General features: G+C 46.6%; 1 protein-coding gene across 9 annotated transcripts in view; it reads right to left on the reverse strand.

Moving 5' to 3' along the window:
* The window catches only part of MCF2L2 (MCF.2 cell line derived transforming sequence-like 2), a 482,616-nt gene that overhangs the window by 276,185 nt on the left and 189,143 nt on the right, over nucleotides 1-17,288 (reverse strand). For 8 of the 9 annotated variants that reach the window (XM_029058027.2, XM_029058038.1, XM_029058021.2 and 5 more), the window contains 2 exons: nucleotides 9,132-9,248; nucleotides 6,170-6,319 (listed from right to left, as the gene is read on the reverse strand). In XM_029058027.2, coding sequence (XP_028913860.1) covers nucleotides 6,170-6,319; nucleotides 9,132-9,248 — 267 coding nt within the window. Of the gene's footprint in view, nucleotides 1-6,169; nucleotides 6,320-9,131; nucleotides 9,249-11,928; nucleotides 11,950-17,288 lie in introns of those variants that run through there. The other variant, XM_039913198.1, reaches the window with a different exon arrangement.

Raw genomic sequence — 17,288 nt, forward strand, 5'->3', positions numbered from 1 at the left:
AGGAGGCCTTCCCTGATTTATTTTTTTGCCCCTCTCAACTACTGCCTAAGCACCTACACCTATGCCCTCACAAGCACTTGTAGCACTTTGTACATATGGCCTTACATGCTCTTCTATTTAAGCGCACTATCCCCATGTCCCTATCTTCATTCTCTTCTCCTCCCCTGTTGGTAAATTATTCTGTTTCTATTTCTCAAGCGCTTAACACAGTGATCTGGAGACAACAGGTACTCAGTGAATACTATTGATTGGCTCACTGGGTTTTGAAAAAACATCTAGGAAAGTTAGAAATTGGAGGTTTCAGAGGGCTTATCTTCAATGTGCGCTTTTCTTTTTTTCAGACTTATTCTTAAAAAAACACAACAGAAGTCTCTTGGTCAATATATACTCTAGACCTTGATGGGTACTGAAAGTGTTTGGTCTCATCAAAATTTACACCAGTCAATAATTTCTGCCTTAGGACTCCCCGGGATTACCACTCCATCCCCCGAGGGCAGGCAGGCAACAATCTGAGCTGCAACTGCAATGTCCAGCTGTAGTGAATGAAACTGAGCTAACGGCAGGGTTGACTATTGTAGAGGAGCAGCATGGCTCAGTGGAAAGAGCCCGGGCTTGGGAGTCAGAGGTCATGGGTTCAAATCCCAGCTCTGCCACTTGGCAGCTGTGTGACTGTGGGCAAGTCACTTCACTTCTCTGTGTCTCATTTACCTCATCTGTAAAATAGGAATGAAGTCTGTGAGCCTCACATGGGACAATATGATTACCCTGTAAATCTACCCCACTGCTTAGAGCAGTGCTCTGCACATAGTAAGCACTTAACAAATACCAACATTATTTCCCTTATCCGTCATCTGTTCTAATGTTTTGTCTCCCACTGCGGACTGTAAACTCCTTGTGAGCAGGGATCACGTCTGCCAATTCTGTTGAAGGGCAGTGTGACCTAGTGGAAAGAGCACGGCTCTCGGGAGTCAGAGGACCTGGGTTCTCATCCTGGCTCCACCCCGTGCCTGCTGTGACACCCTGGGCAAGTCATTTCTCTGGGCCTCAGTTACCTCATCTGTAAAATGGGGATTAAGACTGTGAGCCCCATGTGGGACAGGAACTGTGTCCAACCTGATTACCTTGTATCTACCCCAGTGTTTAGAACAGTGCTTGACATATAGTAAGCGCTTAAGGAATACCATCATTAATGACCAGATTGTGAACCTGTGTGGGCCCTGATTATTGTGACCCTTTCTCAGAGCTTGGAATGGTGCTTGATTCTTAGAATGCTTAACAAATATTGTTATTTTTGTTCTTATTGTATTGTACTTTCCCAGGGGCTTAGTACAGTACTCTGCACACAATAAATACTCAACAAATAACACCGACTAAGTGAGGCAACTACCTCAAATACAAGCTAGAAAGGATGCTACCTCCTATCTGCCTCCTCACTCAGCAGTGATCCCTGAAGATCCCTTATCATGTAACCAGTTTAAATTACTTTGACAAGTCCCACTAGGTAGCAAACAAATGCTGATAAAAATGTGATGATGATGATCAGATCCCAACTAACAACTCCTCCAAAGCTGGGGAGTTCTAAAGCCACCCCACCAGAAGGAAATTGCATTGCACACAGTCAAAAAGAGATCTGAAACACAGGGGTGATTGGATACATGCCCCTTTCCTCTACAGGAACAGCACAGGGATTGACAAAACTTGACCCTGGAGTAGACAACCTTAAATCCTTGAAACCTATACCTATGTTGGGAGGATGTGATAGAAGGATATTTAACCAAAAAGAGAAGAGTAGGATCTGGGAACCATTTCTGTTTGTTTGTTTTGGGTTTTTTTGTGGTATTTGCTAAGCACTTACTGTGAGTCAAGCAGTGTTCTAAACACTGGGGTAAGTACAAGTTAATTAGATCAGACACAGTCCAGGCTAACAAGTTAATTAGATCACAGTCCCTGTCACTCACGGGGCTCAAAGTCTAAGCAGAAGGGAGAACAGGTATTCAATCCTTGCCCTAGGTCACACATGGCAAGCAATTGGCAGAGCCAGGATTAGAACCCAGGTCCTCCAAGTCCCAGGCCTATTCACTTTCCGACAGGTCACACTACTTCTTTTTGCTTTTAAAGTTTTATTAGCTCTCCCCACATCCAGTTCCATTACCAACTTTCCCACTTGATCGACTGAACCGTTGGCTTATAAAGGAGGTGGGACAAGTAGACTTCTATCTGGACATTGTTTACGTACTTTCTTCAAGGAAAGCTTCACCACAACCTCTCCACAACTAACATACGGCAGCTAACCCCAGAGAACAAGAACGCATCTCTGGATCATTCTCCAGCACAATTATCTTTACTGGCAGGGATGGGAGTAATCACTGTTGGTAGAATCACTGGAGAAGAGATGAGGTACACACTTTATTTTTAACTCTGACCAATTTTCTTAGAAGGGTGAGTCACTGAAAGTCAATAGCTCAGCTAGAAGGTCTCTTCAGCCTCTCTCCAGTTTCATGTTTCTTTCTTGCCTCCAAGATTGTTCCCTTGATTGTTCTTCCACGATCCAAATTTCCACTTGTCACAGACTATGAGTGGATCGCCCCTCCCAAAGTAACTTCCCCACTACTCTATCTATCCTTTGGAATAATCTTTGTTTCTCTTTCTTTCATTCATTCATTCATTCATTCATTCAAATGAATTTATCAAGGCGCTTACTGTGTGCAGAGCACTATACTAAGTGCTTGGGAGAGTACAGTATAACAATATAATAGACACATTCCGGGCCCACAATGAGCTCACAGTCTAGAGGGGGAGAAAGACATTAATATAAATAAATTAATGTGATTTAGATCTTTTAGTTTATTCATCCTTCCCTCAGCACCACAACACTTATGTACATATCCATAATTTATGTATTTATGTTATCATCTCCTCCTGCCTCCAGGATGTCTCCACCTGGATGTCGGCCTGCCACCTAAAACTCAACAGGAGCAAGACAGCTCCTCATCTTCCCTCCCAAACCCGGTCCTCTCCCAGACTTCCCTATCACCGTGGAGGGCACGACCATCCTTCCCGTCACTCGGGCCCGCGATCTCGGTGTCGTCCTTGACTCGTCTCTCTCGTTCACCCCACGCATCCTATCCGTTACCGAGACCTGCCGGTCTCACATTTACGATATCGCCAAGATCCGCCCTTTCCTCTCCACCCAAACGGCTACCTTACTGCTACGGGCTCTCGTTATATCCCGGCTAGACTACTGTGTCAGCCTTCTCTCCGATCTCCCTTCCTCCTCTCTCGCCCCGCTCCGGTCTATTCTTCACTCCGCTGCCCGGCTCATCCTCCTGCAGAAATGATCTGGGCATGTCACTCCCCTTCTTAAACACCTCCAGTGGTTGCCTATCGACCTCCACTCCAAACAGAAACTCCTCACTCTAGGCTTCAAGGCTCTACATCACCTCGCCCCTCCCTACCTCTCGACCTCCGCTCCAAACAAAAACTCCTCACTCTAGGCTTCGAGGCTGTCCATCACCTCGCCGCTTCCTACCTCTCCTCCCTTCTCTCTTTCTACCGACCACCCCACACGCTCCGCTCCTCCGCCGCCCACCTCCTCGCCGTCCCTCGGTCTCGCCCATCCCGCCGTCGACCCCCGGGCCACGTCCTCCCGCGGTCCCGGAACGCCCTCCCTCCTCACCTCCGCCAAACTGATTCTCTTTCCCTCTTCAAAACCCTACTTAAAACTCACCTCCTCCAAGAGGCCTTCCCAGATTGAGCTCCCCTTCTCCCTCTACTCCCTCTACCGCCCCCCCCTTCACCTCTCCGCAGCTTAACCCCTCTTTCCCCCCATCTCCCTCTGCTCCTCCCCCTCTCCCTTCCCCTCCCCTCAGCACTGTACTCGTCCGCTCAACTGCATATATTTTCTTTACCCTATTAATTTTGTTAATGAATTGTACATCGCCTTGATTCTATTTTGCTGCCATTGTTTTTGTTTTTACGAGATGTTCTCTCCCTCGACTCTATTTATTGCCATCGTTCTTGTCTGCCTGTCTCCCCCGATTAGACTGTAAGCCCGTCAAACGGCAGGGACTGTGTCTCTATCTGTTGCTGACTTGTTCATTCCAAGCGCTTAGTACAGTGCTCTGCACATAGTAAGTGCTCAATAAATACTATTGAATGAATATTATTGTCTGTCTCCCCCTTTAGACTGTGAGCTCGTTGTGAGAAGGGAACGTGTCTACCAACTCTGGTTTGGTTTTTTTTTTGTTTTTGTTTCAGTATTTAAGCCACTTACTATGTGCCAAGCCCTGTTCTAAGCGCCGGGGTAGATGCAACATTATCAGGTTGTCCCACGTGGGGCTCACAGTCTTAATCCCCATTTTACAGATGAGGTAACTGAGGCACAAAGAAGTTAAGTGACTTGTCAGTCTCACAGCTGACAAGTGGTGGAGCCGGAATTAGAACCCATGACCTCTGCCTTCCAAGCCCGTGCTCTTTCCACTAAGCCACACTGTACTCTCCCAAGCATTTAGTATAGTGCTTTGCACACAGTAAGCACTCAATAAGGACCAATTAAATGAGTGCATCTTTATTTTTATTTGAGTGCTTCTCTTATTCCCCATCAGACATCACATTTTTGAGGGCCGGGACACCTCTCCTCAGTGCCAAGTCCAGGGCTCAGTCAGTCAGTCAGTCAGTCAGTCAGTCAGTCAGTCAGTCAGTCAACTGCATTTATTGAGAGCTTACTGTCTGCAGACCACTGTATTAAGTAATAATGTTGGTATTTGTTAAGCGCTTACTATGTGCAGAGCATTGTTCTAAGCACTGGGGTAGATACAGGGTCATCAGATTGTCCCGCATGAGGCTCATATTCTTAATTCCCATTTTACAGATGAGTTAACTGAGGCCCAGAGAAGTGAAGTGACTTGCCCACAGTCACACAGCTGACAAATGGCAGAGCCAGGATTCGAACCCATGACCTCTGACTCCATAGCCCGGGCTCTTTCCACTAAGCCACTTTGGAGAGTACAATACAACAATACAACAGACACATTCCTGCCCACAGTGAGCTTACAGTCTAGAGGGGAAGACAGACATTAATATAAATAAATAAACGACAGATATGTACCTAAGTGCCATGGGGCTGGGAGGGGAGATAAATAAAGGGAGCGAGTCAGAGCAACGCAGAAGGGAGTGGAAGAAAAGGAAAAGAGAGCTTAGTCAGGGAAGGCCTCTGGGAGGAGATGTGTCTTCAGTAAGGCTTTGAAGGGGGGAGATTCAGTGTCTTTCAGACGTGAGGAGGGAGGAAGTTTCCAGCCAGAGGCGGGATACGGGCAAGTGGTCAAGGAGGAGCAGTGTGATCTAGTGCCTGGGAGTCTGAAAGACCTGGGTTCTCGTCCCGGCTCCACCACTGGTCTCCTGTGTGACCTTGTGCAAGTCACTTCACTCCCCTGGGCCTCCGTTACCCCATCTATAAAACGGGGATTACAACTTTGATCCCCATGGGGGACATGGACTGTGTCCAACCTGATTTCCTTGTATCTACCCCAGGGCTTAGAACAGGGTCTGGCACATAGTCTTTTCCCGCTTTCCCTCTGCTCCTCCCCCTCCCCCTCAGCACCGTACTCGTCCGCTCAACTGTATATATTTTCATTACCCTATTTATTTTGTTAATGAGATGGACATCGCCTTGATTCTATTTATTTGCTGTCGTTTTAATGAGATGTTCACCCCCCTCGATTCTATTTATTGCTATTGTTCTTGTCCGTCCGTCTCCCCCGATTAGACCGTGAGCCCGTCAAAGGGCAGGGACCGTCTCTATCTTTTACCGATTTGTCCATTCCAAGCGCTTAGTACAGTGCTCTGCACAGAGTAAGCGCTCAATAAATACTATTGAATAGTGAGAGAAGGACGGACGCAAGACAGACAAAATGACTAAGCTCCACACTTAACTGTGGGCTGAGGGAGGCTGTGGGCTCACTGTGGGCGGGGGATGTGTCCGTTTATTCTTATATTGTGTTCCCCCAAGTGCTTAGTACAGTAGATGCTCAATAAACACGACTGAATGAACGAAGGAGGTGTCTGGTGGGCCCCTGCCTCAGTAAACCCGCTGAGTGAATGCGGGCAGATGGTGCCCGAATGGCTCCCATCGCCGTGGGATCCCGGGGCGGGGGTGAGAGAGGACGCTCACCTTCAGCTTGCCGTGCTGCTTCCTGTGGGACTCGAGAAGCTCCTCTGTGCTCTGCACGTCATTGGGCAGCTCCGTCTCGGCCAGCTCCGTCCCAAACGTCTGCAGCATCTGCGCGGTGGTCTTCACCGTCAGGGCAAAATTTTCAATGGCCTGGGAGGGCAAAGGGAACAGAGTCCTGCAGTCACTGCATTTTGTACTTTTCCAGGGAGGGCTGGAAACTCCCCGCCACTTCAAATCAGCAGTAGTCAGACCCTTCCAGGAAACCCACCTCCTCCAGGAAGTCTCCCCTGATTAATCACCGGCAATAACAACCCAAGGATTGCCTTTAGCACTTATGTAGTTGACACAGGCGAAACAGCATGGCCTACTGGAAAGAACACGGACCTGGGAGTCGGAGGACCCGGGTTCTAATCCCATCTCTGCCACTTGCCTGCCGTGTGACCTCGGGCTAGTCATTTCTCTGCGCCTCAGTTACCTCATCTGTAAAATGGGGATTAAATCCTACTTGCTCCTACCTAGGGAGAAGCAGCGTGGCTCAGTGGAAAGAGCCCGGGCTTGGGAGTCCGAGGTCATGGGTTCAAATCCCACTCTGCCACTTGTCAGCTGTGTGACTGTGAGCAAGTCACTTCATTTCTCTGGGCCTCAGTTACCTCATCTGTAAAATGGGGATTAAGACTGTGAGCCCCAGGTGGGACAACCTGATAACCCTCTTTCTACCCCAGCGCTTAGAACAGTGCTCTGCACATAGTAAGCGCTTAACAAATACCACCATTATTATTAGACTGTAAACTCCATGTGGGACAGGAGGGATTGTGTCCAACCTGATAACCTTAGTGCTACCCCAGTGCTTCGAACAGTGCTTGGCACATAGTAAGCACTTAATAAATACCATTATTATTATATTCATTAAGCACTGTACTAAGCACTGGGGTAGATACAAGCAAATCGGGTCGGACACAGTCCATGGCCCACATTGGGTTCACGGTCCCATTATTATACCTCTCCTTTGCATTTATGAACATCTCCAATCATCCACCCTTGTTCATCTTGCCATATTCCCACGATAAGCAGTTATCCTGGGATGATTTTACTTCTCTCAATATCTGTAAATAACGTATGTCTTTGTGTCTCCTCCATTACACTATATGCTCCTTAAGGTCAGGGATAGTGATTTCTTCCTTTACTTAACTTCCCCAAGCTCCCGTTACAGTGCTCTGCATGCAATAGGCAAACTGCAAATACTATTGACTGATCGATCGATTGATCTACTAACAACCATGACTCTAAAGCCTCCCTGGGTAGGCGCCTGAAGAGCTCAGCCCCTTCCGTTGCTCGACGGACCTGTTCGTCTACAGTATATATTCAATATTGAGTGAATTTAATGCTAACCTCTACATCTAGAGAAGCAGCATGGCCTTGTGGAAAGAGCCCAGGCCTGGGAGTCAGAAGGATCTGGGTTCTAATCCTGCTGCACCACTTGTCTGTCCTGTAAACTTGACCGGGCGAGTCACTTCACGTCTCTGTCTCTCAGCGATGTCATTTGTATAATGGGGATTAAGACTGTGAGCCCCATGTGGGACAGGACTGTGTCCAACCCGATTACCATGCATCTACCCCAGCACTTGGTACAGTGCTTGGCACATAGTAAATGCTTAAGAAATACAATTATTATTATTATCTCCTTGAACTATCCCAAGTTCACATCTCACAGATAGAACCAGAAGGGACTCCGTTGATCTTTTTATAGGCCACGTGCTCCGAGCTGAAAGCATGAGGCTAGCAATGCTACCCGACAGACCGGCAGACCGTAGGAAGTTAACACTGGAGCAATCCAGACTGGCCCCAGCTGGCTCAATCCTGGCTTAAAGCCAGCACTGCTGCTGCCTTTCATAGGCGAGGCCTTTTAAAAAATCATTTGACCGCACCACACTAAACCCACATGCTGTTCTGTGATAGATGCGCTGACTAATGTTAATCTTATAGCACCATTCTTCCAAAGAGCAGGAAGCATTTTGGAGATGTGATGGAATTTGCTTCTAACGATCGAGGCAGGGGGATGAGGAACGGGTACCGTTATCAACCTTCTGGCTGTGGGGGTGTCTGAGAACCTAGAAAGATTAAGCTTAACTATTTTGTTTTCAAATGAACGGAATATTAGCTGGGTATTCCCTTATCCCCTAGACCGGGGCGGGGTGGGGAAGGGGGGAGATTTGGAGACAGGAGAGAAATCACTACACCAAAGTGCTTCCCGCAAAAGAGCTGACACTCAACCTGTACTGTGTCAAAGGGGGGCTGGTTTTTGGTTTCAGGGAAATTAACCTTCTAAAAGGGAGAGAAAAAATGGGAAGAAACAAGATGTAAAAGCTGCAGGAATTTGCCCTGTTGATTGGAAACCTTTGTAGAGGATGATAAGAATGGACCGTTTCAGCGATTTAAACTTCTTTCTGCATTCTGTCACAAGAAACTACACCATGCTCCAGTTGTCCTTACTTGGCTTTTACATCTCATGACTCTGGTCAATAGTATCGACATTTGGCCTGGGGCAAAGGGGGAAAATATGAAGAGCTTAAACTAATGCTGGTGTGAGTTTGTTCTCTCTCTTTTTCCTTCTGTCTCTCTTCTCTCTCTATCTCTGTCTCTCCTTGCAAGCATTTTTCCCAGAGTTCAGGACTGAATCAAGGGCCAGAATAAACAGCCAGTCCACTGGTCAGGAAGCTCTATGGATTGAGGATTTGTGGAGTGCTAAGAACAGGAGGAGTTGGGGGAGGAGCTTGCAGGCCTCGTAAAGAAATATGTGCTTCTTCTCCCACCACCCACTTCCACAGGTTTCTCCCATGACCATGGACAAGACTTGGCCCAAGGCTGGCCTCTTTCTACCCACTTCCTGCATCTCCCTACCCACTTCCCGCCTCTCCCTAGTTCCTTGAGACAAAGTGGATGGGTTCCGAATGGTAATACTCACGGTTCGATGGTGTATCCACTGACTGTGGCCATATTCCAGAGTTCCCCCCAAATCCCGAGTCAGCTGTGTCTTGTCAATATAGCCATGAAGATCAGAAACAGAGTTTAACATGATGATCTGCAAAGACAAACACCGAACCCCCACATAATTGGGACATGCCTCTCCCGATAATTAAACAGCAATTTGCTTTATTCTATTTTCATAACTGCATCACTACCCACTAGTTATCATTATTCTAGTCCCTTTCAGCAAATCAGCCTCCAAGTTTTTTTTTTTTAAATGTTCTTCCATATACAAATGAAGAAGCTAGAGCGCTGAGTTATGTAAAGTCTCAAAATAAATTGGAGATCCAGAGCAGGGAAGCCCGTTCTCAGGTTGCCTGTTTTAAGGTTTTAGAAAGCACTGAGAAAAAGTCACAGAGAAAAAAAATCAGGTATATCTGCACTGAGCTTCTAATCAAGAAACACAAACTTACGTCTACTCTACTGCTACCCAGAAAAGCAAGAAGGTAACATGAAAAACATGCAAAGAGGAGGTGCTGGGCATGGTAGACTCATAATTGAAATGAGGAAATACATTTTTTCTACTGACTTTAAGATTTTTTTTTAAAGTATGGATTTATTGTTCACCCTTCCGAATCAGTCCTCACACTATTTTTCTATTCATCATTTGTGAACAGAGAGGATACGCGTATTGTTGAACACTAGCGGCCCTGACAGTCAAAACTCACTTAGGCCTGCCGAATCCTTTCAGAATTCAGCAGGGCAGGGCAAGGTGGAAATAGTGGGCTGTTCCCCAAATTTTGGTCTTCCATTATTGGAACATGACTCCACCACCCTCTCTGGTCCATACTTCACTCGGTCAAACTGATCATTTCCCTAAAAAAAAAAATAGTTCCCCGCATATCTCCCCATTTTCAGGTGCCTCTAATGGTTGCCCACCCATCTCTGCATCAAGTAGAAACTCTTCACCACCGGATTCAAGGCCTTAAACCAGCTCTCTCCCCTTACTCACCCTCACTCCTCTCCCACTACTATCCAGCCCATACACTTTGCTCCTCTAACATCAACCTATTCACTGTCCCTCACCCTCACCTCAATCCCGGGCTTGTGACTTGAACTCTGTCCCCCTACATATCTGACAGACCAGCACTCTCCCCATTTCAAAGCCCTATCTCCTCTTATCATATCAAATCTCCTCCAAGAAGCCTATTTTCCCTCCCTACTGCCCCTGCCATGATCCCATCCTCAAGACCCCAGAGCACTTATGTGCATATTCTTTACTTGGTTGCTTCCATTCACCCCTGTCCTGATTCTGGCCTGGAATATCCTCCCTCTTCATATCCAACAGACCTTTCCCCACCTCTCCACCTTCAAACCCTTATTAAAAACACATTTTCTCCAAGAAGCTCTCTCTTACTAAGTCCTCATTTCCTCTTCTCCCACTCCCTTTTGCATCACCCGTAAACTTGGATTTGCACCTTTTATTCACCCCTCCCTCAGCCCCACAGCACTTATGTACACATCCGAGATGCATTTATTTTTATTAATGTCTTTCTTCCCCATTATCCCTTGAGGCAGAGATCATGCTTACCAACGTAGAGTACACCATAATAATCGTGGTATTTGTGAAGTGCTTACGATTTACCAGACACTGTACTAGGCATCGGGGAAGATACAAGGTAATCAGGTTGCAGTGTGGCTCAATGGAAAGAGCATGGGCTTGGGAGTCAGAGGCCATGGGTTCGAATCCCAGCTCTGCCACTTGTCAGCTGTGTGACCGTGGGCAAGTCACTTAACTTCTCTGTGCCTCAGTTCCCTCATCTGTAAAATGGGAATTAAGACTGTGAGCCTCACGTGGGACAACCTGATGACCCTGTATCTACCCCAGCGCTTAGAACAGTGCTCTGTACATAGTAAGCGCTTAACAAATACCAACATTATTATTAGGTTAGGCACAGTCCCTGTCCCACATACGACACACAATCTTAATCCCATTTTACAGATGAGGTAACTGGGGCACAAAGAAATTAAGTGAGTAGCCCAAGGTCACCCAGCAGACACGTGGCAGAGCCGGGATTAGAACTCAAGTCCTGACTCCCAGGTCCATGCTCTATCCATTAGATCATGCCGCTTCTCTGCAAAGCAAGTGCTCAATAAATACCATTGATTGATTCACTGATAGTTTCCAGGCCTCTACCCCACGTGAATAAACAAACCCATCCACTCTGAGTTTAGAGGAAGGTTAATCAATTCCTAAGAAAGATTCCAACCAAATCTTGGATGGATTCCCTGACCATCCACAATCAAGGAGCTTGGCCTAGTGGAAAGAGAATGGGCCTCATGAGTCAGGAGAGGTACGTTCTAATTCAGACTTCTGCCACGTGTCTACCATGTGACCTCGGGCAAGTCATTTAACTTCTCTGTGCCTCGGTTTCTTCACCTGTAAAACAGAGATCAAATACCTGTACTCCCTTCCTCCTTACATGGTGAACCTCATTTGGGACAGGGACTGTGTTCAACTTGATTATATTGTATCTTCCCCAGCCCTTAGTACAGTACATAATAAGCACTTGGGAATAAACATTTAAATACCACAATTACTAGTATTATCATCAAACTTTACTTTCATTCCTACTAACTGAGGGAAAAGATGCCCAAGATACCCGTTAGCTCCAGGACCTTCTCTCAACCCAATCCTATCAGACTAGTAGTTTTCCTCTCATGCAAATGAAAACTGTAAATAAAGTCACAGAATGTAAGTGGTCTTCCTACTCTTCTCACCCCCCCAAAATTACATTTCAGATACTTTCAAGGATCACTTTTTTTCCTTCCCTAAAAGTACGAGCATCGTGCAGGTGACAGCAGGTCGACGACTACACTCCAAATATGAATTATGCATTTAGCCGAGAGAATGCTACACAATAGTTGCTATGGTAACTCCCTGTGGACTGGGATTTCAAGGTGGGGCGGTGACTAACTAAGGATTCTTGCCAGGCTGTTGCATATATCTAGTGAGGAGCGAGAGCTCTGACTACCAAAAGACCCTTTCCCCACGTGATGAATCTGTACTCTTGCTCCATCTGGTATCTCTTGTCTTGTTTTAAAGGATCGAGAGGGATTCTGATGTGGAAGGTGCAGATGGGAGTTAAAATTAGAAATGGATGAGTTTTACCAGAGGCTCTTCATTCCCATTAATCCCCAAGGGATTTGGAGATTAAATCTCCAAACTGAAAGAGCCAAAGCCTGTACAACATTAAAACAAAGGGAGGGAAAGGCAAAACAGCATTCAGTCAGCAGAACGCTGCTACTCGTTCAAAGAAAACCTGGATTACAGTAATATGCCCCGCTTCGAGTTCCCCGTTACCCAGAGACAGGAACATTTTCTTTTAGCCTTCTAAATTACATACTAGGTTTTGATTTTAGTTTGTTAATGATGATGAAACTGCTTTCTACAGAGATGTTGCTTTACTAACTTAAAATTGTTAACTTGGGAAACTCCATACTCTTGCCTTATTAGAGAAGCAGCGTGGCTCAGTGGAAAGAGCCCGGGCTTGGGAGTCAGAGTTCATGGGTTCGAATCCCGGCTCTGCCGCTTGTCAGCTGTGTGACGGTGGGCAAGTCACTTCACTTCTCTGGGCCTCAGTTCCCTCATCTGTAAAATGGGGATTAACTGTGAGCCTCACGTGGGACAATCTGATTACCCTGTATCTATCCCAGCACTTAGAACAGTGCTCTGCACATAGTAAGCGCTTAACAAATACCAACATTATTAGCAATAGCAATCGTAATAACAGCTTAATAGCAGTACAAATAATGAGCCCTCTTTCCCCAACTCCCTCTCCTTTCTGCGTTGTCTATACACTTGGATCTGTATCCTTTAGGTACTTGGTATTCAACTCCCTCTCAACCCCACAGCTCTTATGTACATATCTGTAATTTATTTATTTGTATTGATTACTGTCTCCCCCTCTAGACTGTAAGCTCGTCGTTGGCAAGGAAAATGTCTACCAAGTCGGTTATACTGCACTCTCCCAAGCGCTTAGTCCAGGGCTCTGCACACTCAAAAGTGAGTCCTCAGTAAATACCACTCACTGATTGATGTAAATAATAACAATAATGCTAGGCGCGACCACGGCCTTTTTATTTCTTTGCTAAATTTTACTTAGGTTACACTCACTTCTTGAGGTGAGATAGGATGAGGAGGAATGCCCGGAATATTATGACAAGACGTCCTGCTTTAGACGGAACAGTCATAAATTTGGGGGTTCTAGCCCCTTACCCAGAAAACCTCTAGTGGCTGCAATGGCCATTCTCTGGCATTTCCTGGAGGTTTCCAGCATGGTAGCTTTGATTATGTCGATTGAATCTTCCCTCATACATGTGGATGAAGCTTGATCCGGGCACGAAGACTTCGGGACCGCGAATCTGATCAACGATATTGCTTTTAGTGCTAGTGGTTTGCCGGTGCCACTTGCATTTTTTCCATACCGGACCACGTTGCCCTGGGGCGGTGGTGCAATCAAACAGTGGTATTTATCGAGGGCTTGCTGTGTGAGAAGCGCGGTACTAAGTGCTTGGGAGAGCAAAATATAGCCGAGTTGGAAGACATGTCCCCTGTCCAAAAGGAGCTTAGGCAAACAGACAATCAGAGGTGTGGTGCTCTGTGAAATGCCAGCAAGAATTTTATGAAGAAAAGCGCATTTATGGCCAACGTGACCTCAGCAGAGTGCTGCTGTTTCTGCACCCTAGTGCCAACGTAGCCACCACGGTAGCTGCTGCGGTCTTTGCCGCCCACTTTAGCTGGCCGTTTTCAGGATTCCTGATGAATCGGTCTCCCCCACAAGACGCATTAAGTGGTTCAGAACCCTCTGCCACTCTGATGGCATTGTGCCCAGCGGCGTACTCCTGCTGATCATACCCACTGTTACGTCTGAAGGTAGGGAATATGTCTTTTATATCTTCTGAATATCCCAAACCCTGGATACAGTGATCTGCACACAGCGGTGCTGGGGAAATTCTGCGGCTGCTGATGGCTACAGGCTCGGGGGCCGGTGGTGGTTGTGGGGGTGTGTGGTGTAAACATAGATCTATGCTTACTACCACTCCTCGCGTCACACCATTCGTTCATTCATTCAATAGTATTTATCGTGCGCTTACTATGTGCAGAGCACTGTACTAAGCGCTTGGAATGGACAAATCGGCAACAGACAGAGACGGTCCCGGCCCTGTCATTCATTCATTCACAGCCATTCATTCATTCAATAGTATTTATTAAGCACTTATTGTGTGCAGACCACTGTACTAAGTGCTTGGGGAAGAACAATACAACAATAAACAGTGACAATCCCTGCCCACAAGGAGTTCACTGTCTAGGGGGTGCTTACTATGTGCAAAGCACTGTACTAAGTGCTCGGGAGAATACACTACCACAACAAACAGACACATTCCCTTGCCCACAAAGGGCTCATAAGCTCATAATCTAAAGGGGGCAGCGGGGCTCCGGCCACACTCTCGATAGCAACAGAAATCGGGAGGGGGTGGGCAGGGTAAGACTTCGGCGTCTCTATGTGTCTGTGTTGACCTTTTTTTTTTAATGGCATTTGTTAAGCGCTACTATGTGCCAGGCACTATACTAAGCACTGGGGTAGTTGTTGTATTACGCTGTCGAGTCGTGTCCGACCCAAAGCGACGCCAGAGACACATCTCTCCCAGAATGACCCACTTCCATCTGCAATAATTCTGCATATTCAGCTGTGTGACTGTGGGCAAGTCACTTCACTTCTCTGTGCCTCAGTTCCCTCATCTGTCAAATGGGGATTAAGACCGCGAGCCCCACGTGGGACAGCCTGATTCCCCTGTGTCTACCCCAGAGCTCAGAACAGTGCTCGGCACATAGTAAGCGCTTAACAAATACCAATATTATTATTATTATTATTGTATCCATAGAGTTTTCTTGGTAAAAATACGGAAGGGGTTTACCGTTGCCTCCTTCCACGCAGTAAACGAGTCTCTACCCTTGACTCCTCCCATGCCGCTGCTGCCCAGCACAGGGGAGTTTTGACTTGTAGCAGATTGCCTTCCACTCACTAGCCACTGGCAAGCTAATAATAATAATGTTGGTATTTGTTAAGCGCTTACTATGTGCAGAGCACTGTTCTAAGCGCTGGGGTAAATACAGGGTAATCAGGTTGTCCCGGGTGAGGCTCACAGTTAATCCCCATTTTACAGATGAGGGAACTGAGGCACAGAGAAGTGAAGTGACTTGCCCACAGTCACACAGCTGACAAGTGGCAGAGCCGGGAGTCGAACTCATGACCTCTGACTCTGAAGCCCAGGCTCTTTTCCACTAGGAATGGAATGGAATGGAATGGAAAGGTCTCTGCTCGACTCCCCCTCCCACAGTCATGACTGGTAGAGTAGTAGAAACAGAGGAGCAGCGTGGCTTAGTGGACAGAGCCCGGGCTTGGGAGTCAGAGGTCATGGGTTCTAATGTCGGCTCTGCCACTTGTCAGCTGGGTGACTTTGGGCGAGTCACTTCACTTTTCTGGGCCTCAGTTACTTCATCTGTAAAATGGGGATTAAGAGAGAGCCCAACGTAGGACAACCTGATTACCTTGTATCTACCCCAGCGTTTAGAACAGTGCTTGGCACATAGTAAGCGCTTAACAAATACCATCAATACCTCCAGGTGCAACCCTGAGAGGGGAAGCACTGGGGTAGATACAAGATAATCGAGTTGGACACAGTCCCTGTCCCATATAGGGCTCACAATCTTAATCACCATTTTACAGATGAGGTAACTGAGGCCCAGAGAAGTGAAGTGACTTGACCAAGGTCACACAGCAGACAAGTGGTGGAGCCAGGATTAGAACCCAGGTCCTTCCAACTTCCAGGCCAGTGCTGTATCCACCTAGGCCACACTGCTTCTTCTTGTGTGACTGTGTACGCATGCCTGTCTGTAAGCCCTGCCTACCCATCTCTGTCCTCTCTTTATCATTTTTTCCTCTTCTTCTCTTTTGTGATTCCTGCTTTTTTAGCCCCACCTCCTGGTCTCCACCCCCTGACCCACTCTGAGCTCCCCAAATCACAGTCACCCGAGCCTGAAATAATTTTCCTACTTGTGAGTGACTTGGAAATCATCTGCAAACAGATAAACTCCATATAAATTATCTAACTTTCTTATGTCTCCAACTGAAACCATATCAAAGTTCACTGCGGGCCGGGACTGTGTCTGTTTATTATTATATTGTACTCTCCCAAGGGCTTGGTACAGTGTTCTGCACACTGTAAGTGCTCAATAAATACAACCAACTGCACTGCCTCTTCCTAGGATTCGAGCACTGATTATACCACCCTCGGACTTGCATCGGGCCTGCAAGGAGGTGCCCAAGACCCCACTGATTCTAGGAAGGCCATCAGAATGGCCTTGGGATGTCTAAACCTTAAAGGTTATGAAGCAGCATGGCCTACGATAATACCAATAAAGCTGTATTCTGATTGTCAAAGCTGACAAGGAGATCTGCTTGCTTTAGAGCATTTTCTGTAATTGATGCCAATAATGGCACTGAATGGGATCTTTAACGGAAAGCTTTAGCTTAGGATCTGATGAATTTGGATTTTCTGGTGCTCAAATTTAGTGGAGGTAGAGAGAGCACCTCCTACGCACAGGCGAGAGTAGTAGCCGGGGAAAACAAACAAAAATTCAGTCAATGGGTTGTAGTACCATACGGTCGACAGACATAATCCCCGCCCTCATAATCCTCATAATCATATCCACGATATGGATATCAGTGCTCATGGGATGAGGGAGGACCGAATGAATTTATCAAAGTATTTAGGGGGCAGACCCAAGTGAAACAGAGGAGAGAGATTAGTAGGGTGGGGAGACGAGGGTGATTCCTTACGACCTTCTTGGGAAATGTCTTTAAAAGAAAGAAATACAGCTGGAAAAGATATATATTTCTATAGAGAAATAAATACTTGGGTGGGGGCTGCTTTCTCCAGGTGAGAAAGCAGCTAATAAGAAAACAGTGCTGAGCGCTTAGTACGGTGCTCTGCAGACAGTCAGTGCTTAATAAATATGACTGAATGAATGAGAAAACTCTTTCCTACAAGCCACTCAGCTAATAATTAACATACCAAACTCTGAACTTTT

This window comes from Ornithorhynchus anatinus, chromosome 1, assembly GCF_004115215.2.
Source record: "Ornithorhynchus anatinus isolate Pmale09 chromosome 1, mOrnAna1.pri.v4, whole genome shotgun sequence".
Taxonomy (NCBI): domain Eukaryota; kingdom Metazoa; phylum Chordata; class Mammalia; order Monotremata; family Ornithorhynchidae; genus Ornithorhynchus; species Ornithorhynchus anatinus.